Genomic DNA, 25,254 nt, shown 5'->3' with positions numbered 1-25,254 from the left:
AGAATAATTTTAAATAAATTATCTGTTTGGACGTTAGAGGTGCCAGGAATGATGAACAGGAGGGGTGGTAGATCCAGGTGCTAACCAAGAAGATGGTAGCAATAAAAAGAACTACTGGTGGAAAAATGTGAGTCCTTTAAAGGAGGGAAGGAAGCTTGGGTAGGTAGGTACATCAGAAACCTAAGAAGCTAACTATGGAAGTGGCCAACCTCACACTGGCTTTTGGAGTTATGGTGCCTAAAAGATTCTTCCCAACAGGTTGGTCTAAGTTGTGCTTGGTACTGGAGTCGTTGAGTGAACGAGGTATTGAGAGGGAGAAACTGAGGATGACTTGAGATCAAGCTTTCGTGACTACAAGGATGGTGACATCTTCAGTAAAGAGCACTAGAGAGGCATTTATTTCTAAGGGAACATGAGCTTCGTTACCTTTTTCTCACTTTTCTTAAATTTGGATTTAATTTTTAATTATTAACATGTTTATTTCATATGTGCATACATACATTCAGACTTGAGGGTAACAGGTGGAAAATTAGACAAAACATTTTGCATTTTTTTTAAGGTTTTTATTTATTGGTCAGAGAGCACAAAGCAGGGGAAGCGGCAGGTGGAGGGAGAAGCAGGCTCCCCACTGAGCAAGGAGCCTGATGTGGGACTGATTCCAGGACCCTGGGATCGTCACCTGAGGTGAAGGCAGACGCTTAACTGAGCCACCCAGACACCCCTTTGCACCTGTTTCTAAGAAATTTTCTCAACTCTGTCTAGTCTAACAAAGATGAATTTTATGTTCTATCAAATAGGTGAGGTTTTCAGGTGAAACTGTTGGGAAGTAAATATTTTCTATTTCCAAGATAATCAAGAGAGAAGGAGAGACTGCCATGTTATCAGACAATAGCAGGTATTTTGTTGAAAAACATACAGAATTAACAGCCTGGCACAATTAAGTTGTGTCACCTTACATATGAAAGGATGTTGTAATGAGACATACGGAGTATTCCTAGGAAAACTACTCATTCTCCTAGAGGACTCCCACACTTTTTATGAAATACAAAATAAGCAGTATTTAGAATAGTGATCTTTATTCCCATTTTACCAGAAAGATAACAGAGAACATGAACAATTTACTAGTCAGAAAAAAATGTTTTATAACCTCAAAACAAATGTTTACTCACCAAGAGCTGTAAATTGCTTAAACTGCTTAAATTGGAGATTTCAGTGGGATTTTTAGCAGTAATTCTGAAACTCTTCAGTTACACAATGTTCAAGGCATGGAAAAGTGTTTTTCTACACAGCACAACTGAAATGTCATTTAATCAAGTAGACAAATACCTTGTAGACAACCAACGTAGTCAAATACCAAAGCTTCAAACCGTTCAGGGAGGCATAAACTACCTATTTTCTACACTTTCAGCTGGTATCAGTCTTTTGTTTTCATTTTCCAAGAACGACGGCTGTAAAATGGCTATATTCATTAGCCTGCCACCTAAAAAGCATTAATTTGTAGAACAAATGAGCAAGTTTTCGTGTGTTCTTGAAGTATAATAGAGTTCCTTCACTTAAATATATTTTTTATTCACAGAATATTTTACAAGACTGCTTGCACTTACAGATATCATGTAGTAGGAATTCTCCAACATTGTAATAGACCAAGTGATGCCCACTCACAGACGTAGAAATACAAGTTGGGGGAGTTTAATACTTTGATTTTAGAGTTGCTAGAAGAGGCACAGAAGGTTCATTTCATGAGTGTTGAGGGGAAAGGAGAAACGGACTCCTCTCACCCTATTAAAAAGTTTTTAAATCTCTAATAAATTTATTTCTTTGAACTATGGAGTCTCAGAAGAGGAAGTCGTCCTAAAGAACTGAATCCTTCTAGGTTTTAGCTCATTCTTTTTCCAGATGGCCTGTTCTGTTCTTGGAGAGTTTTAATTACTAGAAGAATCTTTTTGCCCTGAACCAAAATCTGTCTCCCCTAACTTCCCAAAGTTGGCCCCACTTTGGAGCTCTGGAGATCTGCAGGCCAGTTCCTTCCAGGCTTTCTTCAGCCAGGCAGGCCAGCACCAGTGCAGGGCCGCGCCACCTCTGCTCGTCCTCCTCGTCCGCCGCGCAGCACGCAGTCGGGAGCTCGCTCTTCCCGGGCCTCGGAAGCCGCCACTTTCGCCGGGTGCGAATCAACGCGGCTAGCCAGCCCTCGGGTGGTGCGGCTCTCTCCTGACAATCGGGGGATGCCGGAGTCACTGGTGAGTGCATTTCATCAGGGGGCAAGTGTGCTCCAGTCCCAGAGGCACAGGGTGCAGCCCCGGCTCGTTCCTGTAAACCCGGGCGACGACCTCGTGCCGCCGGCTGGTCCGTGCGCGCCCGGCGCCGCGGAGGACGAAACGCCCCGGGGAACTTACTCAAGCCAAGTCCGGTTCTAAGACGGCCGGCACCCAGAGCTGTCAGCGCCGGGACCCCGCGCCTGCCCCTCCTCGGCCGCGCAGCCCCCGCGGGAGGGAGGCGGGCAGATGACGAGGGTGTGGGGGCGTGAGTCTGAGGGCGGCGGGCTCCGGCGTCGCAGGCGCGGGCTCCGCAGGCTCCGTCGCTGACCGGCCGGCCGCGGCGCGCGGAGCGTCGAGGTCGCCGCCGCCGGGGGATGGCGCGTGCGGGGGTAAGCGGCGCGGACGGCCGTCACAGGCACTCGCAGCCCAGGGCGCAGCAGCCCGGCAGGCACACGCACACGCGCACCCCGCAGCCGCCTCCCGCGCGGCCCCCGGCTCGGGGTGGCGGCGGCGGCGGCGGCCCGGGGCGCGCGGGCCGGCGCAGGGCAGGGTCCCGGGGCCCCCGGGGGCGGCGGGCAGGCGGGGGCGGCGCTCGGGGGCCTGTCTGGTCAGCACCCATCCTCCGGGCCCGCCTCACGGTCCGCGGCGCGACGGGGGTGGGGCGCCCACCGGCTCCCAGACCGCGGCGGGCCGGGCGCGGGCGGGCGCGGGCTCCTGCGCCGCGCGCGGACGCTGAGCGCGGCCTGTCTGGCAGGTCTGGATGCTGGTGGTCGGCGTCCTGCTAGCGTTGGCGCCGGGCCGGACCGCAGGCGCCCTGAGAGCGAGCAGACGTCCGGCGCGGCCGCGGGGCTGCGCCGACCGGCCGGAGGAGCTCCTGGAGCAGCTGTACGGGCGGCTGGCGGCGGGCGTGCTCGGCGCCTTCCACCACACGCTGCAGCTGGGGCCGCGCGAGCAGGCGCGTAACGCGAGCTGCCCGGCAGGGGGCAGGCCCGGCGACCGGCGCTTCCGGCCGCCCACCAACCTGCGCAGCGTGTCGCCGTGGGCCTACAGGTGAGCCGCGGGGCCGCGGTGGGGCGGGCAGGGCGGGGCGGGGCCGAGGCAGGTGGGATGCGACGGCTGGGGCCAGCGAAAGTGAGGTGGGTGGTGAGGAGGGCGGGGCCGGGCGTGGCAGGCAGCGAGTGAGCGGTGAGGGCAGGTGGGGTGGGGCAGGTGCGGAGGGGCGGGGCGGTCGGGAGAAGCTAGGTGGGTCGCGGGGAGGGACCGGGCAGGACCGATGGAGCGGGGAAGGGCAGGTAGGGAGGGGCGGAGCAGAGACTGGGTTGGGAGTAATTCATTCCCACAAAGGTCTCATCACCTCCCTCGAAGGAAACCTGCTGCCCGTTGTTTACCCTTTCACTATTTAATATGGAACAGATGTTTCTTGAGTACCTATTTGTCAGGTATATAGTTCAGTGGGTTCCACAAGGGACCAAGCCAAGTGATCCTTCATTAATTTTTATAGAATTGTGTACAGGAGACCTGTGAAGTTCTAGTGTGGCAGTCTATACAGACATTTTTGGAGTGCCTGTGGTGGTGGTCCAGACACTGTTGAGCATTGAACCCTCAGAAGCCCGTCCTCTGAGCTTATAGTCTAAGGGAGGAGTGGAGATAATTGGTAAAGTAACCATAATACAAGGCAGAACATGATTTGACAGGAAATCTTAAAAAGTGTGTGATAGTGTAAAGTGGGGAGGGGGATCAAAATGGCAGTTGAAATGTATTTTGGAGAATGGGCATAACTCTGAGATTGGCCTGGTAAAGAGGTCAGCTCAGAAGAAAGGAACAACGTACAAAGCAGGGAGGCTGGGGTGTTCTGGGGCTTTGGAGGGAAGAGTGTGGTGGGAGTGTCCCCAGCACACATTTATGACTGTCTCCTTCCCTGCTGTTAACTGTGAATCCCACCATCTTCAAGGGGCTCAGAGTTCGCGGTACAAGGAGGGAGCCCTCACACTGCCACAGACGTGGAAAAGCCCTCGGTGAAAGAGCAAGGACAAGAGTGGTTCAGAGGGAAGGAGTGGCTTATTGCAAGGGGGAAGAGTGGCCAGCGCAGGTGTGTTTCTATGTGGCTGGGAATGGCAAGAGAGGAGGCTGCAGAGGGGAGCAGAAACTAGATGTGGCCTTAAAAGCAATGCTACAAGTTTGAAATGTATCCTGTAGGATGTTTTTTTGATGAAGGAAGTCATGTGACCATTTGTGTTTGGGGAAGGCTTACCTGATGAGGGATGGATCCAAGGGGAGAGAGAGGGCGAATGCAGAGCCATACTCCCCGCAAAAGGTAGTTAGGGTCTGAACTTTGGCAGTGGGACAGTGGAAAAAGTGAGACTAGGGTCAGTTTGAAAGATATTACTTAAAGAAGTCAAAGTGACAGGACTTGGTGGTTGATGATTATATGTGGGAGTGAGGGAGAAAGAGAGGGTCCACACTGCTATTAAGATATGCAGAGAAGGGGGCGGCTGCCTTTGGCTCAGATGGTGATCCCAGAGTCCTGGGACCGAGCCCTAAGTCGGGCTCCCTGCTCAGTGGGGAGCCTGCTTCTCCCTCTCCCTCTGCGTGCTCTCTCTGCCTATTTGTGCTCTCTCTCTCTCTCTCTCTGTCAAATAAATAAATAAAATCTTTAAAAAAAAAAGATATGCAGAGAAAATGTAATGATTTTGTCTAAAACTAATCCAGGCTTCTCCAAGCCTCCCCCTGCTGGTCAGGGGGCTTCCCTCCTCCTGGCTACTCTGCAGAGGACGAAGTTCACTTGTGGCTGAGCTCTCTCCCACCAAGGAAGTCAGGCCCAGGACTCCCTCCTGCCTTCACCGTCTCTTCATTCATCTGATGCCCTCAGGACACACATGTTGAGCCATTCATTTTGGTGGCTTCATTCTCTTGCCTTGCCTCTTCCTTCCCATCATTCCCACAGACCAAAAGGGTGGGCTTTTATATTATCCTTCTTCCTCCAACCTCATATTACACCTTTGATATGCTAAATAGCATTAAAGAAACTCGGAAGATCTCTCAAAACAACAGCTTGGCTTCTCCAGACAGAAGCTACAAAGTCTGCATTTTTCTTTAACGAATTCTAAGCTCTCCTGGCAAATAGATGTCTCCCAGGCTAGGCTGTGGCCCAAAAGGCAGAAGAGTAACACACAGTGATTTTTCAAGAGCTCCTGTTGGGCATCTCCCACATTTCTGGCTTGGGTTGTTGACAGTATTTAAGCAAAATGGAGAAACTGAATGAGGAGAGTTTTTGGAGGGAAGTAAATTCAGTACTAGACCTGTTGAGTTTTATGTGCTGTGGAGAGGAGCACAGGTATAAATGTCCCGCTTGACTTGGCAGTGTGGTCTCAAGAGAGATTGGGGCTGAAGTACAGATCAGGAGTTGTCAGCCCTAGAATTCTGCATAGTAAGGTAAATTGAGTTGCCCTTATTACCTTACCTGTGTCTCCTAGGAAAGATCCAAGAGCAGCGGGGAGGGGGGAATGGCTAAAGGAGGTCATGGAAAAGAACAACACACAGTATAGAGCGCCTTTGTGCTACATGGGCCTGGGAGTAGGAGCTACATCTGTATCAGGTGGCTGACGATGGTATCATCTGCATTACTTTTCTTATTATTTAGCAACACTGATGAAATTGCTCCCCCCGCAAGCAAATGGAGGCTTACACTCTCTGAACAAAGGACGGTCTTCTAGGGGTGGGCACTGGGCCAGGACTCCAGATTGCTGGGTGCTAAAGTGGGCCCTGCCTTCTCCCACCAGGAGATGGCCTCTTTGCTCTCCTGACCTCTGATCACTTCTCACGGCCTCCTGAGTCACTGGAAGACTGGAAAAAGCATTGCGCATAGGAACTCAAAGCCTCTTCGCAAAGCAGTGTGTAGAAGGACGGGACTGGTTTCTTAGTGGGGTCACCGTGGGACCTGTGTAGCCTGGGGGGGAAGAGTGTGCTCACCTTGCAACCATAAGCGTGGAATTAGAAGTAGTACATAAGGCTAAAAACAGAGAGAGCTCCTAAGGAAGATGGATGGGGAAACAGACTGCCAGTCAGAAATACTGAAAGGCACAGAAAGGACTTCTTAGGTGGATAAGACAGGTTTTAAAATAGAAATTTGGATTATAAGGTGGCTTTTCATACTTTGAAGGGAGAGATGGCTCATTCAAAATGGTGTTGGGACAACTGAGTAACCAACTGGAAAAACATATGATTGTATCTTACTTCTATATACAAATAAATTCCAAATAACCGAAAGATTTAAATGTAAAAATAAAACTACAAACACATGAAAAACACCGTCAATTATATCTACAGTGTTGGAGTGGAGAGGCCTATTTTATTTAGTAGCTTATAGACCCCCAAAGCCATAAAAGACAAGACATAAATTCAGCTACACAATTATGTGCCATTTCTTCTTGGCAAAATAAACAATAAAATAAAATTAGAAAAATACAAGGGGAAACTGGGAGAAAATACTTGCAACCCATGTCACAAAGGGGTCATTTCCTAAAGAGCTCCTACAAACCAATAAGAAAAAGATGTAATAAGGGGAGGAACAAAGGTCATGGGTAGTTGCTGGGGAAGGAAGGTCAAATGAGTCAGTTATGTGAAATGCAAAGAGATGCCTAGCTTCAGGCATCCTAAAGTGAAATGCATGTTAAAACGATGCTGGGAAACCTTTCTTTCTTTTGGGGGTACCCACCAGGCTCTGTTGGCAAGGAGGTGAGGAAAAAGGCATCCTCATACAGCAGAGGGTATGAATCCGGACAACCAGCTACTAGCTATCCACATTTTAAATGTACGTGCCCTTTGACCCAGCAATTCTAGGTACTGGTTTACTCCTCCAGCCACACTTGTCTGTGTACCACATGATGTATGTACAAGCGTTTCCACTGTGGCAATAGGGCATTGGAAACCATCCCAACACCCACCAATAGCCAACTAGTTCAATAAAATGCCATAAAACAGCCAGAAAGAGGAACGGGGCAGCTGTAAACCTGCCTAAGGAGACCAGTCCATCACCAACATAGAGGGCAACAAGGCAAGGCACAGTACAGTGTTATTTGTGTGTTAAAGAGAAGCTATTATATAACATACATATGTTATTTTTAAATGTACACACACACACCACCCCACACACTTAGGGGCATCTTTGGAACGTGGTTATCACGGTGCCTGCCATCAGGAGGGGATCTGGAAAGCTGGGGACGGAGGAGGAAGGAGACTTACTTTTCACTCCTTCCTATCTTTTGAATTTTCTACCATGTGCATGTATTATTGATTTCAAAAACATCTTCATTTTTAAATTGAGAGCAGAAAGGGAAATTCACCAACCATGAGGAAAAAGCAGAGAGTGAAGAAACAAAACAGCAGGTAACTACAGCCTTTGATTTTCCCTGAGCTTTGGTCTGAAGAGAATTGTTTGTTCTTACAGGCCATAGAGCTGACAGCAGAGACACTGCACTTTTTAGGGCCCCTTGTGCCCCCAGAGCTAAGCTGCTACAGATGAGGAACTTGGCCTGGAGACATGAAGGGATTGGGGGAGGGGGGACAGGCATTAAATGGTAGAGCCAGGACCTCATCCCGGATCTGTGATTCTATCTAGCCCATGCTCCAGACCAATGTGCTAGTAGAAAAGCAGCATTCAACTTTGAGAATATAAAAATATTTTCTCATTTACTTTGTGGCATCATGTTTGTTTCTCTTAAGATTTAGAAACAAAAATGCCAAAAATAAAATCAATGTAATTGCTCATTAAGTTTTTTAAGCCGGATTGACATAGTAAGAAATATATTGTAAGAACTCTGAGGTTCATTAAGTTTTAAAGGTACACATCACTCATGTATGTTGAAACCCCAAAGATAAACACCTACCAATAGTCTAAGTAATTTTTAAATTGTTTATATTTTTCAATTTTGGGTCATGGTCTAAAGATAACTTTTCTCTAGGATATGACTAATGCACAACAATTTAATTTTGTTGAGAGGAAAGTGACTTTCCTTTGGTGACTTAAAAATAGAGGTGACCCCCAGCAGGGAGCCCCCTTGCCCCTCCCCCCCCACCCCCGCAGCTGGGCAGGGGAGCCTTGCAGTCAGTCCGAGGCTGTCTCAGCAGGGGTCGCTGGAGGAGGGTCCAACAGGGCAGGCACCTGATCGGATAGGCTGATACTTTCCCATGCAGAACCCAAGTTGACACCACTCCCTATTACCAGAACTTTCAGCAGGTGACTTTTTTGGGGAAGAGGGGCACAGCAGCAGCAACAGCTTCCAGCTCATGTGTGGGTCAGGCAAGGTCACCACTGTCCCCGGGGCCAGACCAGCGATGCCCATTTATGGGGACGACCTTCATGTTCCAATAAATCTATCATGAGATATTTAGCAACACTGCACTTCAGGAAGGTTTTCGTCAGGAAAGGTTGAAATAAAAAGGATATTTGTGCTTCACTTCCTCTAACGTTTCAGTTCAGCCAACCCAAACATCCTGTTGCCCCCCCGGGGACTGTCCATCACAGTCCCTTTTCCCACTGCAGAAACAGCTGCGTCCACTCCCCAGCTACTGCCCGAGCCAGACCCGCCGCTTTCCTCGAACCTTCAAAGGGCACCGTTCACATCAATTTTCCCTCATCATGTCATTTGTAAAATTGTGAAGGGAATATAACATTAACCAGAGAAAGTGAGGGAAGTTAGTATAATGTTGAAGTTATCTCCACGGCACTTAGTCCCCTTTTAAAATATTATCTTTCTTTTAAATGCCCCCTTTCCCGGGATGCACTTGCATATTTGTGTCCCAGCACTAAGAACGGCGGTCCCCACACTCTGAAGCCTTATGGGGATGCGCGGGCTCTAATCCTCCTCCCAGGGTGGGGGCTTCGACGGGGTCTCTGCGTCCACTGTGACCGACAGGGGGCAGCACCGCGCCAACCCACCTTCTCTCCTGCGGCCGCGGGCCTGGCTTCCTCCCTTCCTCCTGGGGAGGCCCGGCCAGCCGTGTGATCTTTGGAACTGAGGGGTGTCCTTTCCTGTTTATAATTCTCCTTAGCAAGTTCACTTTTCCCTGGGTCCCTGCTTCAAATCTACAGGTTATTCAAATGGCTTAAGAACAAACTAAGAAAGTCTGTCTGCCTTCAAGGAATATCTATATATGGTATAGCAGCCCAGGCGCTGTGTCCTTTCTGTGCTGTCTCACCGTGGTACTGCTCTGTTCAAGAAAGGAAGGGCTGGGGAAAGGGACAGGGGAGGCGGATAGAGCAGAAGCAGTGCCTGCCTGCCTGCTGGGCAAGTCTCCAGTTACAGCTTGTGGGGTGGGTGGGGGGCACTGCTCACCAAACTCATTGTTGTAGAAAATGAGACACTCATGGTCCAAACAGCTTGTTTAAGAAATGTTGGTACACCCCAGCCCCCACACTTTTTTTTTTAAAGATTTTATTTATTTATTAGAGAGCACTAGGGGGTGGGTGCAGAGGGAGAGGGAGAAGCAGACTCCCTGCTGAGCAGAAAGCCTGACAGGGGGCATGGGGGGCCAGATCCCAGGACTCTGGGATCATGACCTGAGCCAAAGGCAGACACTTAACCACTTAACTGACTGAGCCACCCAGGTGCCCCAACCCCCAAAAACTTTTTATGGGTAAGTGACCTTTAATTGGCCAAAGTACTGCGTGGATTTTTTTTCTCTAAGCTACTCAGTATAGCAGGCTCTACTGCACCTATCACTGTTTCACAGAGTAAAAATAAAAGCATTGTCATGGAGCATTGTCATGGGATTAAAGTCTCTCTTTCTGAAAATAGATACGTTCGTTTTGCTTTGATAGTTATTTTCTTCAACTGCCTGGGTTTTACTTTGGCATTCTTAGAGTAACCAGGGATGATGATAATATTTCATTCCATCGTCACCTCTTCCAAATTTCCTCACCTGAATAGAATGTTTATACTCTTAATACCAACAGAAGAATTGGGCCAAGTCCTGGAAGGAACACACATACCACGAAGTGAAATTCCTTATGGTGCCTGTCTTCCAGAAATGACACATGAAGATTTTGAAGGATGGTAATGAGTACATTGCTCACTAAATTAATGAGGTCAAAGAGAAAATAACCTACCAAGGACTCTTCCAGAATTAAATAGTCGAGGCTAACATTTTGATACGAATTATTCCTCATAACCAATATATGGCAACAGCTGGTTCATTTCAGATCAAGGTGGGCTCCACCCTTTCTACACACAGGCGCTTCACCCGCCTGCCCCAAGGACGGACACATCAAAGATGGCTTTGAACCCAAATTCTGCAGCTTCCCCTGGAAAGATAGTTAAGCCACCCCGTGGGCATGAGCTATGTTTTTCCTTTGAAGAGATATTTCCCAGCTGCACTGAATGTGTGGCATTTGCCGTGACAAAGGAATAAAACCCTTTGAGAAATTCTGGCCCTCATTCTAATTTCTCTTTCTCTCTTTCCCTCTGGGAAAGCTTTTTTTTCCAAGTTATCTTCCAAATTCTTTTCCAAGCCATGAGTCTCTCTCTAGTCTTCCCTGATCTCCCAGATGAACAGATTTTACATGGTATCAGTGGATTTCCTGCTTGTAGATTTAGCACTTACGAAGCATCTGGCTATTAAATATCCCCGAACTGTAGCACGGCTGTGTGGGCAGGGCCATGGATGGGATGAAGCCAGGTGAGCTGGAAGACTTTGGACAAGCCCCTCACCTTGTCGGTGCCTCGGTTTCCTTCTCAGTAAAGTGAGAGGACGGGACAGGCTGAGTCCTTCCAGGTTCCAGTAACCCAGAGCCAGCCCAGTTGGCAGGAGAGCCTGGTCAGTTCTGGAGCCTGCCTCACTGGCTCAGCTTCAGGGCTGACCTTGATGCCAAGTTCAGGATCACACCAAAGTGAACCACAGTCCCCACATGGGGGTAGGGCTGACCCCTAGCTCTCCTTGGCCGGTGAAGAGGGCCAGATGAAATCCGCTGGGGCTCTGACTCCAGGGCATCTGTGCCAGGTCAGACTTTGCTCTCCCAGGCTGATTTTTCCATGTCCTCTTTCAGGAGAAATGCACAACTGATGTTTTCTTGTAGGGGCCAGAAGAGCATTTTTCAGAGCTCCTTGGCAGCATGTATTGAAGATCTTGGCTCTCTCAGGCCTTAGGGAATGGAGAGAGGGTGGAGCCGATGGCCACAGCTTTGCAGCAGCGGGAGACTGTGGTCCTCATGACCCTGGCTACTCCCTGGCCTGCGAACAGAGCGCTCCCATAGCAGCTCTGGGCCTCGTCATGCACCATTCTTTCCCCCACAGTCTCATAACCATCCCCCTCCCAGCTGCGGGGCTGGTTCCAAAGGGAAGAAGAGGTTGGAAGGTTACATAAACCCGATCTCAGTGACTCATTCTCTCTCTCAGATCTGGAGACCTAATGGCCTCTACCAGGGTCGCAGGTTAGAATTATCTGGGGAGCTTGAAAAAATCCCAGCACCCTGGCCCCATGCCAGAACCACGAATTCTGAATCTCTGGGGTGGGGGAATAGTGATCACTAGTTTTGAAAGCTCATTTGTGGACCTCCTGTGAAGCACAACTGAGATCTGCACACCATCCTCTCTACCAAGCCAGTTGCTTGTTTGGTTAACAGTGACCTGCTGTATTAGTTAGATTTCTCAGCATAGGGAGTCCTACACTGGTAGGATCATGAAATTTGGGTGTATTTGGGAAAATGCAATCACCTAATTGTTTGCTATCAACTGCAGTCAATAGATATGTGGCTACCTACCTTTCGGAGATATTGCTGACTGTGCTGTGGAACGGGCTTCTGACCGTCAGTGGGTCCCCACTTCAAGTGAGCAAGACAAGTCACTTGCGCAACTTGTTGGCATGCGGAGCTCCTGAATCAGGGGGTCAAGTGAGAGAATCTGTGTTTTTAACTGACTCCCACATGGTTCTCACACAGGTGGTCTGAAAACCAGTCTGGAAATCTTGTTTACGCCTTCTTTTTATTGCCCACTTCCCGGGCAAAAAGACAGGGATTCTGCAGAGGAATCTTAGCTCTTGGGAAGGGAAATTAGTTCTCCTCAGCTTTCCCAGAGAGCTGCCAGATGTCTGCGTGTTACCATAGTTTCAGAAGGTCTTGGTCTCTGGTAAAGTGGGTCCTCTTCCTTCTCTTTCAAAATTGTCTTGAGTATTCTTGGACTTCTTCTCTTTCTACGAATTTTACGATCAGCTTGCCAAGTTCTACAAAAACTCTCTTGGGATTTTGCTTAGAACTGCACCTTATAGATTAATTTAGGGAATCTCAGAAACTCAGTGGATTACAGCTGTCCTTTCTAAGCAGAAATCATTGATAAAAAATATCACATTAATAGTCCTGCCATCAAGAAGCTGGAGGAAGTAGCCTGGTCATCAGATCCATCCCCTTGGCCGCAAAGAACCAGGCAGAGGCAATGATGTTGGTAACTAAACAGGACTGAAATTTTAGGTTCAAGACTCTTATTGACTCCATCCTGCCCCACTTTTTTTTCCATCCTGCCCTTTTTTAAAAAGTAATTGACAATGCGTTGAACTCATTGACCTTAAGATTGGGCAGACTGTGACGACTTAGGCAATTTTGTTTCCATTTAAACCATTTCAGTCCCAAGAAGGCATTTTCCCCAACTTTGTTCCATTGGTTTGGGGTCTTGGAATGGCTGTGAAATAATCATACTTAGCCTCTGTTGTCTTGAGATCAAAATAATTTTATGTTTTGCAAAGCGGGAAGGTGAGCCATGCCGATGATTTTGTGCCAGTAAATGCCACAGCTATACTTGGGCATCAGATCGAGAGCACATGGGGTGGCTGTGGTTCTGTCTCTTGGAATGTACTCATTGTTCTCCAGGTGGCAGTCCTTGGGGAACCGCTTCGAATTGTTTCCTACCAAGTTCAGGGTCCCGGGGCAGTGCTCTTTTCTGTCTCCGCTGTCACTCACATTCCTCTCCAAGCTCAGTTTCCATCACCTCTAATCATCCCTGGAGGACTTGTCCTTTGTTCTTGGATTAAGCTGGGCCAGCTGTCACTCACTCAAGCCAAGCTTCACACGTGGCCCCAGGGACACTTTTGGATCCCATCAGAGGGGAAAACTTGATTTGTTTCAAGTATGTTCCGGTGCCAAGCTTCCACAGAGCAGCATGCAGAAAATGTAAAGACAAAAGAATTATTGCTCACAAGGAGGCAAGACAGCCGTGCAGGATTCTTACTCGATTGCATTTCCATGTTTGGTAAAAGAAAAGGATCTGTGTTGCAGTTTCTTGATGTCTTGTTTTCGTGGTAGATTTCTTTAACCAGAAAGCACTCCAGGCTGATAATTTCCTCAGACTCTTAAGGCAGGAGGTTGGGGTGACATGCTTTAGCTTTGTGTCTGTCCCTTGGCTGTCCCAAGGCTTCCAGACCTTTCCTCCTGATCTCTTCCCCAACTCCCCCCAACTAGTGTCCTTCAGAATGTGTCCATCTTGTGCTCTCCGTCTTCCATGGTACCTGCTGGCATCGATACCCACCATACTGGGTGTCAGGGGTGTGATACGCATTGTATCTGTCCCCCTCCCCTTGGTAGCCACTTTCTATTTTAAGAGAAACCTCCTGGTCTTAAAACCACAATTTGGAAAACCACCAATGCATATGCCTTCTTATTATGTTCCATGTACCAGGCAGAGGTGGGGGTAGGCAGATGTCTCTTTGTCATAATGCCTTAGTCCAGAGGTGTCACTGTGACAGTGGAAATTTCAGTCCTCAGGGGCCGACTGGTGGGGGTGGAGCAGATATTTTTAGTCAGATGATGAGCCTTCTGACCATCACAGCATCCAAGTGACTGTCCGTTCTGCCTATCATTAACACGTGGAATGGGGATTGTTACACGGATTGCTACCTACGTGCTGTGGTGCGTAGAGAAGATAAATCCCAGCTACTTGGAATTGAAAGGGATCTTTGATGCCCCCAGGTCACACTAGCATTACAGAGGAGGAAACTGAGTTTGAACGGGGGCTGTGACTGACCTTCCTCCCCAACCCCAATTTTGTCCTGTAATTGGATCTATGCCAGTATCAGAATGGTCTTTCTAAAGGTCTGCTGATCATATGTCTACATGCTTACAGTCCTCTCCGTGGCTTCCTGTGATCTGGAAGGTAAAATCCAGGCTTTTTGCTCTGGTCTTCAAGGCTCCTGTCCACCTCTCACATGTCTTACTAAATCTCCGCCCCCGGCACATAAGGCGTGCACACACAGCGTTGCAGCTGCAGTGACCTGCGGGCAGTCTCCACCTCCCGTGGTCTCCTGCTCCCCACTCCTGCCTGGGTGTAGGTTGCTCAGCACTTCGCTCCCTCCGGCTCAGCCCTGCTTTTCTAAATGGGCCTCAGACTTCCCTGGGGCCGTTAGCCTCCAGCCACCCACGTGTCTGCGGTCGTCTGTGCACTTTGCGTTGCTTTGTCCTGGTGGGCTGGCGTGAGCACTGCCAATTCTGCTGAATTAATGATCACTACTAACCTTTCAGTTGGCAAATTCCTAGGGCACTTGGTGACTTCACAGGCATTTAGCGCTGTTTGTGTATGTGTGTGTCTGTGTACACTCACGTATTTGGTGTGTATCGCTAAAAGATAAGGACTCTGTTAAATAAAACCACACAATACCATTAACATACCTGGAAGTTAATACTTCCCTAATATCTTCAAATATTCAGTCAGGTTCAGATTTCCCTGATTATCTCATAAGTGGTTTTTAGAACTTTAAAATTTTTTTCTCTATTTTTTCTGTTTTATTATTTAGGTCTACATTTTGAAATAGTTTCAAACTAACAAAAACTTTTGTGAAATTAGTACAAAGAATTCCTGTGTACCCTTTACCCAGATTCCCCAAATGGCAGCATCATAACTCAGCAGAATTATCAAGATCAGGAAATGCTTGTTGATAACAATCCTAGAATCTGGAGCCCTTCCTCAGAGCAGACCCACTAACACCCCTTGTCTGCCCCAGGACCTCACCCCGGCTCACACGCGGCCTCTGGGGGTCAGGCCTGTTAGTGGCCTTCAGTCTGCAACAGTTCCTTGGTTCTTTGTCTTTTGTGACTGTGACACTTTTGAAGAGTACTGGTCAGTTGTTTTTTGGAAAGTTTCTCAGTTTGGGCTTGATATGTTTTTTTAAGCAACCATAAGTTTTTCATCCAAATGGAGACACTTGCAAGTAAAAAGTTGCTCAATTCACAACTGCACAGAGATAGCGGGTGTAAAGCAGGTCAGCGATGCCCCATGTCCCCGATACTTATGTCACTCTACTCAGTGTTCTTTTGGGTTCTCTCCCTTCCTTTCTCCCTTGGAATAAACATGTGCTGAACTTCCAGCATTCTGTATGCTGTTGGTCATATCCTCATAGTGCCATTTAACATGTTTCTCCATCCCTGTATTTCCAGTAAACTGGCCCCATCAATTCCAGTTTTTGGCCAGACCCTCTTAAGCGTCTGCCTTCCTTCACTTGGGGAATGCCACTCCTGATTCTGTCAATCTCCACAGTGAGACACAGTCTCCCTTAAAAGTTGGTTTTCCAAGGAGGCTGGGTGGCTTAGTTGGTTAAGCGTCTGACTTTTGATTTCAGCTCAGGTCATGATCTCGGGGTTGTGGGATGGAGCCCCACATCGGACTCCACACTCAGTGGGGAGTCGGCTTGAGATTCTCTCCCTCCCCCTCTGTCCCTCCCCTTGCTTTTCCCTGTCTTTCATTTTGTGTCTCCATATACCTCCCTGAATGATCTTATTTAACCACCATCTATATGCTAATAATTTAAAAATGTCCACCTTCAGCCAGTACCTCTCTCGGGCTCCAGACCATCTTCTACTGTGTAGTAAGGAAGATCTGTCTAAAATTCCATGCGATTGGGTCACTTCCCTTTTTAACATCCTCCCCGTTGCCTTCAGGATCAAATCCAAATTCCTCACTATGAATTTGAGGACCCTTATGACCCAGCCTCCACAGATTAGCCCAGCATCATCTCGTAGTTCCCGTCCTGTGCCACAGTTCCTAATGCTGACATGGTCCCTGGGCTCTAGGCTCTGCCCTCTGTGCTAACTCCCCTTTCTCCCTTCCTCATCTGGATGAATCCACCCGGGAACCCCCTTTGCCAGGAAGCCTTTCCAGTGGCCATGGCTGGATGAACTCACTAAGTGTTTATCCCCACAGATGATGAGTCCTTGGATAGTAGATTTGTGTTTCATTTCTATCCTCATTGCCTGAAACGTCACTGGCACTCAGATGTTACTGAATAAATAGTGAAGGTGACTGGAGATAGTACAAATTCCTTTTCCTTCAAACTTTAAGTTAGGGCCTTATATGGCTGTAAGGGTATGAAGGACAGGGAGCTGTGCAGTCCAGACTCACCATCACCAGCTCACCATCTGCCAAACTCTTACTCTCATGTTAAGGCACAAGGATGAGTAAGAATATGGCCCTGAATCTTCCCTCCCAGCAGAAAACACAGAAAAAGTGTAGCCCTATCTCACGGGCATCAAGTGTTGTGAGGATATGGGGGGTAAAGGGGATGAACTTGACTAAGGGAATTTGAGAACTCCTAGTGATTTGAATTGGACCTTAAAATACGGCAAGATTTGATACTGGCTTTGGGGAGGGGGCATCTTGAGCAAAAGCTTAGCTGCAGCACCTGCAAGGAGCATTCCGCTTTGGGATGACTGTAGGCTAGGGTGTGCGAAGGAGGAGACCATGAGGGAATGCTGGAAAGGTATGCAGTAGGGACCAAGCTGTAGAGGCCTTTGAAGGCAAAGGAGTTTGGATTTGTCCTGACTTGTCTCCCCACAGCTATGCCTCCGCATACCTCAGATCGGGGGTAAGAACAAGGCTTTACAGAGGAGGTTGAAAAAGTTGGAACGGTAAGGGTGGACAGCTTTATCAGTCCTTGCAAGGATAGAGCTCATTATGTTCCAAAAGCTCCTGATGGCAGAACTGAAGAAAAAGTAGTGATGAAAGCTTAAAAAGTATTTTTCAACTACTATTTTTGTATTCATGTTGGAGGGAAGGATGAATAGACAAAATCAGTATAAATTTGAATGTTTGGGCTTCAGAGATGACTTACATTGTGTAGACAGTCCCCACCCCACCCTGTTCCTGTTTGCACATAACAGATTTATTAGGCTTCACCCTTGACTCTGCCCTTGTCATACAGCAGTGAGAAGGAAGGTGAAGGTGTCTGCGCCTGAGGGCTCAACCGCCGTAGGGATGCCTGGGCCTGGGGCCTCCTTGCTACCTCCCCCATTGCTACTTCCGTTCTTCTGGTCACCCCGACAGGAAGCTGTGGAGTCACGGCTGACTTTCCTCTGACCTCATCTCCCACATTCAAACAGTGGCCAAGTACTTGCAAATGTCCCTCTTGGCTTTAGAATCCTCAAGTGGCAGGTTGGGCTGGTCCTCCAATTTGCTGGCTCCTGGACTCACTGGCTTCCTTTCCGTGCACATGCAGCAGGTGTTACCCAGCTCCCCTGCTGCTGTGCCTGGGTGGGCACCCCAGCTCTGCGCTCTGGGAGGCATGGCTCCGAGTTCTTTCGTACTGGGTAAATGGCATGTAGTTGGCAGTGAGTCAGTTTGTTGCTGCATGAAGACAAACTCTTCCCCACCCAGTCATGCTTCAATCTACTAATGTCTAAAGATGTTGGATCCAAACAGAAAAAGAAACCCATGTACTTTCCTTACACATCTGGAACCACCCACCCTCATCCTGTCTTTGAGAGTTAACACTTCCTCTTGACAGGAGCTCCTCAATGGAGAAGCCTCTTGGCCAATCAGTGTAACAACCCTGTCCCTCCCATGTTTCAAGTCCATTCAGGTTTCTGCCTCCCTACCCCTGATACGCCCACAGTTGGCCCCAGTCAGCACCACCCGTCTGTCCGCCTTTTAGCTCCTTTCTGCAAGAAATCCTCAGCTCTGTTGTTGGACACCCCATTGCTCACTCACCTACCCCCCTACCTTTCCGAAGTCCCCTACTCCCCATTCTTTAACTGGATGGTCTGAACATACTTCTTAACTGGAAATTTCTTAACTTCGTGGATGAATTTTAGTCATTAGCAGTGAGGACGTATGAGAGAACTAGTCGACAGGGGTTTCCTCCTGAAGGACATAAAATTTGTGCAAGCCATATAGGGTGAAGGCCAGCCCAAGGCCACTGTCCCTCCCTATGGAGCCACAGTCTCCTGGCCAGAAACCTGGATGCGAAACCATACACACCTCAAGTTCTTGGTTGTAAAAACCTCTAGGCACACCTCATTTTAAAAAATTTATATCATAGGCTCCCAATGGCACAGCACTTTTGGGAGCCCTCCTGGGCTTGCCACATTTTGGGTCTACAAATGTGTGTGTTGCTTGAGAGGTTAGAAGTCCTGACTTCTGACTCTGAGAATTTAGGGTCCCTAAGATTCAGCTCCAGAAGAAAGAGAAACATTTGTAAGAGGATTCCATGTGTTTTTTAAGTGGGGAGATTCATGGAAATGAGAATTTGGGGTCATGGCAGTCCCATGAGAAATGGGGACAGTGCCTCCCTGTGCAAGGGGACATCACAGAGGAGCCCTCAGTCTCCATTAATGACCAGACACAGCTTTGACCTCTTGGCTCGTTGCAGGAAATGGTGGCAGAGGGCAGAGTCCTGCCTGAAGGTGGTTTATTTTCTCTCCCAGGGAGCCATCCGGCCCAGCCAAGCCCTAGACTCCTCTGGCACTGTGGTAGCAGGCTGTTTTGTAGGTGTTGATATTGGTTCTTGGCATCTGACCAGAAAATAGAGAGCTTTGGAGGATGGATGGAAATGATCACATTTAAACTAGCATTCACTTCTCAAATGTCCCAGACTGGCCAGCCTGCCCTCCCCAGCATGGGTTTGGCCCCTTCACGGAGGAGGGCACACAGACCCGGACAGACACAGGGCCCACCTTGTGACCTTCTGGACAGGTGTCTTGCGCTGCCTTTGCTGATAGCTATGTCAGAGGCCAGGTGGCACCTGGGCCAGCTAGCTTCTTGCAGAGGTGGCCCCTTCCTGGGGGGGACCGGTGTGGGCAGCACCCTGGTGAATGTGCCCCCATCTGGGGCTGCAGAGCCCAGTGTCTGGAGGGGAGGCAGATCTGGGGCCTTAGGGACCACGGCTCTGGGGCTCAGGGCTGGAGTTGTGGCCAAAGCAGGGAGGGCGTCTTACATTCTGGTGGCTGCGGCGGTCGCCTGTCAGCGCTCACGCGGCTCGCGGACCCCCCGCTCCACCTCTCCCACGCCCCCTACCGCCTCCTCTGGGCTGTAGCTGCAGGGTCTGAACCTCCTTCATTGTACATGTCTTCATTTTGCCAATGAATTTCAGTCATTAACATGAATGGATACATTTTACTTTTCTATGTATATTGGCACAGACTCTGAAAGCATTTTTAGGGAATGGCCTGACAATAGCTATAAACTGTCTCCACCATTTAATATACAGAAAGTCACATGGTGCATCTGTTTCAGATTGGGATCTTGCATGGACGCTAACTGCGGGATGAATTGTCCGGCCCCACCTTTCTTCCTGCTCCGTTAAACAGTGATCTCAATACTACCTGATCCCAGAAGCAAAAATCTTCTGTTGGCTGCCCTCTCTTAGCGCGCGATGTGTGCCTGTTGCTCCAAAGCGTGAACTAAAGCCGTGCTCTCTTCCCTGCAGAATTTCCTACGACCCCGCCAGGTACCCGAAGTACCTGCCCGAGGCCTATTGCCTGTGTAGGGGCTGCCTGACCGGGCTGTTCGGGGAGGAGGACCTGCGCTTCCGGAGCGCCCCGGTGTACATGCCCACCGTCATCCTGCGGCGGACCTCGGCCTGCGCGGGCGGCCGCTCGGTGTACGCGGAGGAGTACGTCACCGTGCCGGTGGGCTGCACCTGCGTCCCCGAGCAGGAGAAGGAAGCAGACAGCATCAACTCCAGCATGGACAAGCAGGGCACCAAGCTCCTGCTCAGCCCCAGTGACAAGCCGGGCCGGCCCTGAGGCCCTGCCGCTGTCCGAGGCCCCTCTCCCTGGAGCGCGCGGGCTGGTTCCACCTCCCAGGAGCGAAAACGAAGACGGAAAAAGGAGTAAAGGACACAGCTGAAGCGGAGAGGTTTCTGACCCGCCTGCTTGGCAGCTTACTGTCACACAGCATCATCCCCTGGTTTTCTTTGAGGCAGAGAAGCACAGGGTCGGTGAAGGCTGCCGGGAAGTTACCCGGTACATGGCAGCAGGCAGGGAACGGGAGGGCCAGGGCCTGCCGAAGGTGGCTGGAGCCTGGCAAGCGCATAAGTGTCTTCGTGGCCCTCCCTCCGTGGCCCTCCAGGCTCAGACCCTTCCCCCAGCTACAGTGCAGCGTCCTTAGGACCTCTGGGAAGCGGTGCGAGCCTTCACAAGATAGATGGTAGGTGGGTGCTTCTAAAAGAGGGCTTTTTTTTTTTTAAAGTAGAATATATACCTACTTTTTTGTTCAGTGTTTTCAGTGAGGCAGAAACTATTTTTATATTAGGAATTTTGAGTTTATTAAAAATTTTTTACTTGACATGTAAGTATTTTATAACCATTTTGTTTTCACTTCCTCTGGTAAGATTTTTTAGAAGCACAACTGGAATCCTCAGGTAAACTTTTTAGCTGGCACTGGGGCCCGAGTCCCTGAATTCAGCCTGTCCCCGGTTGCTGACCATAACAAAACGGACAGGGTTGAATGTGACCTCCAGTGAAGATTTTCACAGGCCGCTCCATGAATAAAAGAGAAGCACAGGAGGCTCAGCTCACCCAGGGCCGCCAGGGATTCCAGGAACCTCAAACGTGGTTTGTTCGTGACTGTGTAAATGGCCACAGATCTATACAATTAAATACTTTTTCACTTTTGAAAATAAGTGGGGCCAAATAAAAGGTGGTGGGACAGGGCGAGAGGTGGAATGTGCTATCTTTGTCAATTCTCAGAAGAGTCCAAGTCTTAGCTTAGTTTTAAGGGCTTCAGGAACTAGCCAAATAGGAGAAGCAGCCAGCTTACGATTTCTAGAAATCAGTATTGGGGGCCTCTTTTTCTACATCCTTCAGTGTGAGCTAAAACCATACTCTCTTCTGTAGCCTGGAAGTTTGTCCTTGAACACAATTATTTGTAAAAGTGACAAGTTCTTTTTAAATGATTAAAGCAATTGTAGGTGAAGGGCATGTTGGCTGTGTGCATTTCTCTCTCTGGGCTCCACTCATTTTTAGAGGAAACTATTTTAGTCTTCACTTTAATTTTAAATTAAGATCTGATTTGGTCTTTGAAAGATCAACTACTCCTACAAAGTCAGTCTCTCTTCTGTGACACCCCAACCAAGCCAAGAAGTGTCCCTTATTTATATGTATTTTTTTAAGATTTTTTTTTTTTAATTTGTCAGAGAGAGCACAAGCAGGGGGAGTGGGAGAGGGAGAAGCAGGCTCCCTGCAGAGCAAGGAGCCCGACTCGAGACTCGATCCCAGGACCCTGGGATCATGACCCCAGCAGAAGGCAGACGCTTAACTGACTGAGCCACCCAGGCATCCCTATTTATATGTATTTCACTCTCAAACTTCAGCTGTCAGTAGCAGAGCTTTAGCTCCTTAGTTACCAAGTATTAGCCTTAGTTTGATCTACATGGAAGGTTCACTGAGAGAACTTTCAACTTGTATTAACAGAGGTTGTATGTGAAAAATACATTGCTGAGCAAAATCCAGATTTTCCAAAAATTCAGAAATTCAAAATTGAAAGTGCTAGCTGTGGATAGTTTTGTACAATCTGGGGAATTTTACTTCTGCATTTCATCTCTGGGGGAGTGATGTGTGTGGAAAAGTATCCCCAGTGGTAGTATATCTGGAATACATTCTTGTCCGGAGCAATCTTTCACTGCCAGCTCAAAAATAATATCAAACCCATAAATTAAAAAGAAAAACTGCTTTTAAACCAGTGGCTTGGGTAATCGTTACATTCATTGACACTGTTGGGTAACATTTTCCAGCTACTCAAATATTAATAGTGCAAACATCAGAGGAGACTAGACTTAAGGAGAGTAGACATTTGGGGAAATTATCACTGTTTTATTTTTATTATTAGTTTAACTAATTAGCTTGTGAAAATGTAGCAAATTCCCTGTGGAAGAAATTTAGCTTTCCATTCTATAGAACCGGAAAGGCAACCTTTCTTTGTGTTTTCTCTCTGAATGGACTATTCATCCACTTAATATTTATTGAGCACTTGCCCTGTTCCAGGCACGGAGCCCCTGAGAGCCATCTGTGAAGCAGGCACAGTCTCCGTCCTCGGCCAAAAGCAGACCCTGCACGGGCTGTCAGAGCACAGTTAGGCACTGGCGGGCCCCTCCTCACAGAAAGTGCGGCCCCATGAATCTGAGCCACATTTTCCTCCTTTATAAATGGATGGTGCCGCCTCCCTCAGTCCTTGTGAGGACCGCACACCATCTGTAAAGCACAGCGCCTGGCACATAGGAGGTATGAGAACATACTGGCCGCAGTGACTTATAAGCTACATTGAAAATATCAAGCTATTCTTTCTTCATGTTATGTTTATTGCTTTAGCAAGGATAGATCATTACAATGACTTTTTGTATAAAAGGTTAAAAAAATCTATCCCTAGGCAGCAGCAACCAGATAGAATATGTTGGAGTGAATGTTAACTAATGGGAATTAAAATTAAAACTTGAAAAAAGTATGTTGGGAGGGAGAGGGTGGTGATACGGTCTGGGGAGACCCTGGTATTGGGCAGAATTTTGTTCCCTTGTTATACCAACAGGGTGTTGAGGAGCAGAGAGAGGTTGTTACTGTGTTTTATTAAAGCTCTGGGGAAGCTGCCGGCCACAGCAGTCCTGCCAGCCGGAGTTGAGGAGCGGCCCCTCCCGCGCGGGCCTAGGCACCCGGCTCACCGGTGCCCACGGTGAACGCAGCGGCGCCGCGTGGGCCTGGCCTCTTCAGTTTCCAGGCTTCACGGAGCAGCCCACTTTGCTAGTGGGAATTTCATGGCTTCTTCCCTCCTCTCCAAGAAGGGCCACGGGGCTGACGTTTCCTTCAAGTAATTCTATCTGGAGGGCTTTCAGGCAGCCCTTGGACTGGACGTACATTGCTGGTTACTGAAGACTTTTTCCAGCCAACTGACAGTATATCTACTGTATGCTTGCTTGATAAAAACAGAATCATTTGGGAATATCAACCAAAACCCATCACAAATGCCAACAGTTCCACATTCAGGGTCCAGTTACCCAAACTTCTCGGTTTGCTACAGGTCTTTTAGCAAGGCAAAGGGAGAAAAGGGTCATCGCTGAGTCTGCTCTGATTTGAGAGAGGAATGGAAGGGAAGAGCGTGACGTTCCCATGGGAAATGGGGCTTCCAAGTGACTCTGGCATTTCATTTGTTCCAGCTGTCAGGGTTCCCCATCACCCCCAAACAACCCCGCGAGGTCATTGTATGGACTTCTGAATTGTCAGCAACACGGAACTTATTATCCTTTCTCTTTCCACTCACGCTATGGTTATTCTGTCTCAGTGCAAATCTCTGAAATTAGCAAGGACTTTAAAAAGGTGTCTCTTACAATATTCTTTTGAGTTTTTGAAGCACTTTGGTCGGGTGGAAAAGGTGAGGCTGCCTCCTAAGAAGTCAGGAAGCTTCTGTGAAGCACGCCATGCAGCGCACCCCCACGTGTGCTCGTGTGTGTCCACCGCGCCCCCCCGCAGCCCGGGCTCCCTTGCCCTGCGTGTTGTCAGGCAGCACCGCAGCCCTGACTCCTGTTCTGAGGGTTGCAGAGGCAAAGTGGCAGACCTCTTATGAGATCCAGAAGTGGATCACATGTGGACACAGGTTTGCTAAAATCACAAGGGGTCCAAAGCAATAAAGCACATGTTGGCTGCTTACTATACAACAATGTAATTAAACGTTTAATGAGTCAAGCTCTGGCCTTCCCTCCCCCACCCTCCAGGAAGAAATAAGATTTCTCCTCTTTGAAACGCTAGACTTCTAGGATAACTACAATTCTGTATTTCTAGGCTGCTGCTTGCCCCCAATTCCTAAGTCACACATGACATTTCCATACATGATTTGTCACTAAAATTTGTTACTGGCCTAGGTAATTTTTAGTGAACTGACTCATGAGGAAATAAGAAGGTAGGGGGTATTTTTTAAAGAACAAACATTTATTGAATACTTCACATGTGCCAGGTGCTGATATACTGATAAAAATATAAATGTCTCATAAAAATACCAAGTGATTTTTAAAGTAAATTAAAAATTATCCCAAAGTAGGACCGTCGAAGGCTAAGAAAGAACAGACGGGAGCAAGCCCCCCCCCACCCCGGATGCCCCATTTCCTGAGTGCTGGTGCCAGGGCACCAGGCTCTCCAGGACGGGCTGCACTTTCGCTGCAGTAACCATCCCACAGTCTCTGATTTTCAAAAGCAGACGTATATTTCCTGCTCACCCTCCACATCCACTGCAGGCCCACCGCTCCATTCAAGCACCTGCTTGTGTGTGGAAAACTGCCGGTAGCCATGTCACAGAGAAAATAAAGCTCTGCTTGGCACTTCCTTTCATGTTTTGTTAGCAAAGCAAGTCACCTGAGGTGGGGAAGTGTTATTCTTCACCGCCCCCCCTTTTTTAAGTTTTTATTTTGAAATGATTCTAGATTCACAGGAAATTGCAAAAACACTACAGAGGGGTCTTGTGTGTCTTTTACCCAGTTGCCCGCAATGAGAACATCTTGACCAAGCACAGAATCACCCCCAGGAACTGGCCGCTGCGCACCACCCACAGACCTCACTCGGAGTTCACCAGTGTTGCGTGCGTGTGCGGGTTCTGTGTAATGCCAACCGTGGAGTTGTGTGTAACCACTGCACAATCAAGATGCACAAGAGCTGCACTTCCCCTAAGATCTCCCTTTTCTGGTCCCACCCTGCCTCCTCCCCCACCCCCTTAACCTCTGCCAACCACCAATCTGCTCTCCATTCAAGAATATTACATCAATAGTAAGTATGTAA

The 25,254-nt window shown here is 48.5% G+C and overlaps 1 protein-coding gene across 2 annotated transcripts; it reads left to right on the top strand.

Annotated features, from left to right (window-relative positions):
* The first annotated feature begins 2,127 nt into the window (after positions 1-2,127).
* Positions 2,128-21,529, top strand: IL17D (interleukin 17D). Of its 2 annotated transcripts, none has more exons than XM_073894793.1 (3): positions 2,128-2,237; positions 3,010-3,305; positions 19,929-21,529. In XM_073894793.1, exons 1-3 carry the CDS (start codon positions 2,223-2,225, stop codon positions 20,245-20,247), a joined length of 630 nt encoding a protein of 209 aa, XP_073750894.1. In that variant the 5' UTR covers positions 2,128-2,222; the 3' UTR covers positions 20,248-21,529. The 2 variants fall into 2 exon arrangements, with proteins under 2 accessions (XP_073750894.1, XP_025730306.2); XM_025874521.2 differs by having other exon boundaries at positions 2,176-2,644.
* Positions 21,530-25,254: the final 3,725 nt, after the last annotated feature.

This window comes from Callorhinus ursinus, unplaced genomic scaffold, assembly GCF_003265705.2.
Source record: "Callorhinus ursinus isolate GAN/ISIS: 27379988/994484 unplaced genomic scaffold, GSC_fseal_2.0 scaffold7, whole genome shotgun sequence".
NCBI classification, from domain to species: domain Eukaryota; kingdom Metazoa; phylum Chordata; class Mammalia; order Carnivora; family Otariidae; genus Callorhinus; species Callorhinus ursinus.
Note: the sequence above shows the minus strand (reverse complement) of the source record. Positions and strands in the feature narration are given on the sequence as shown.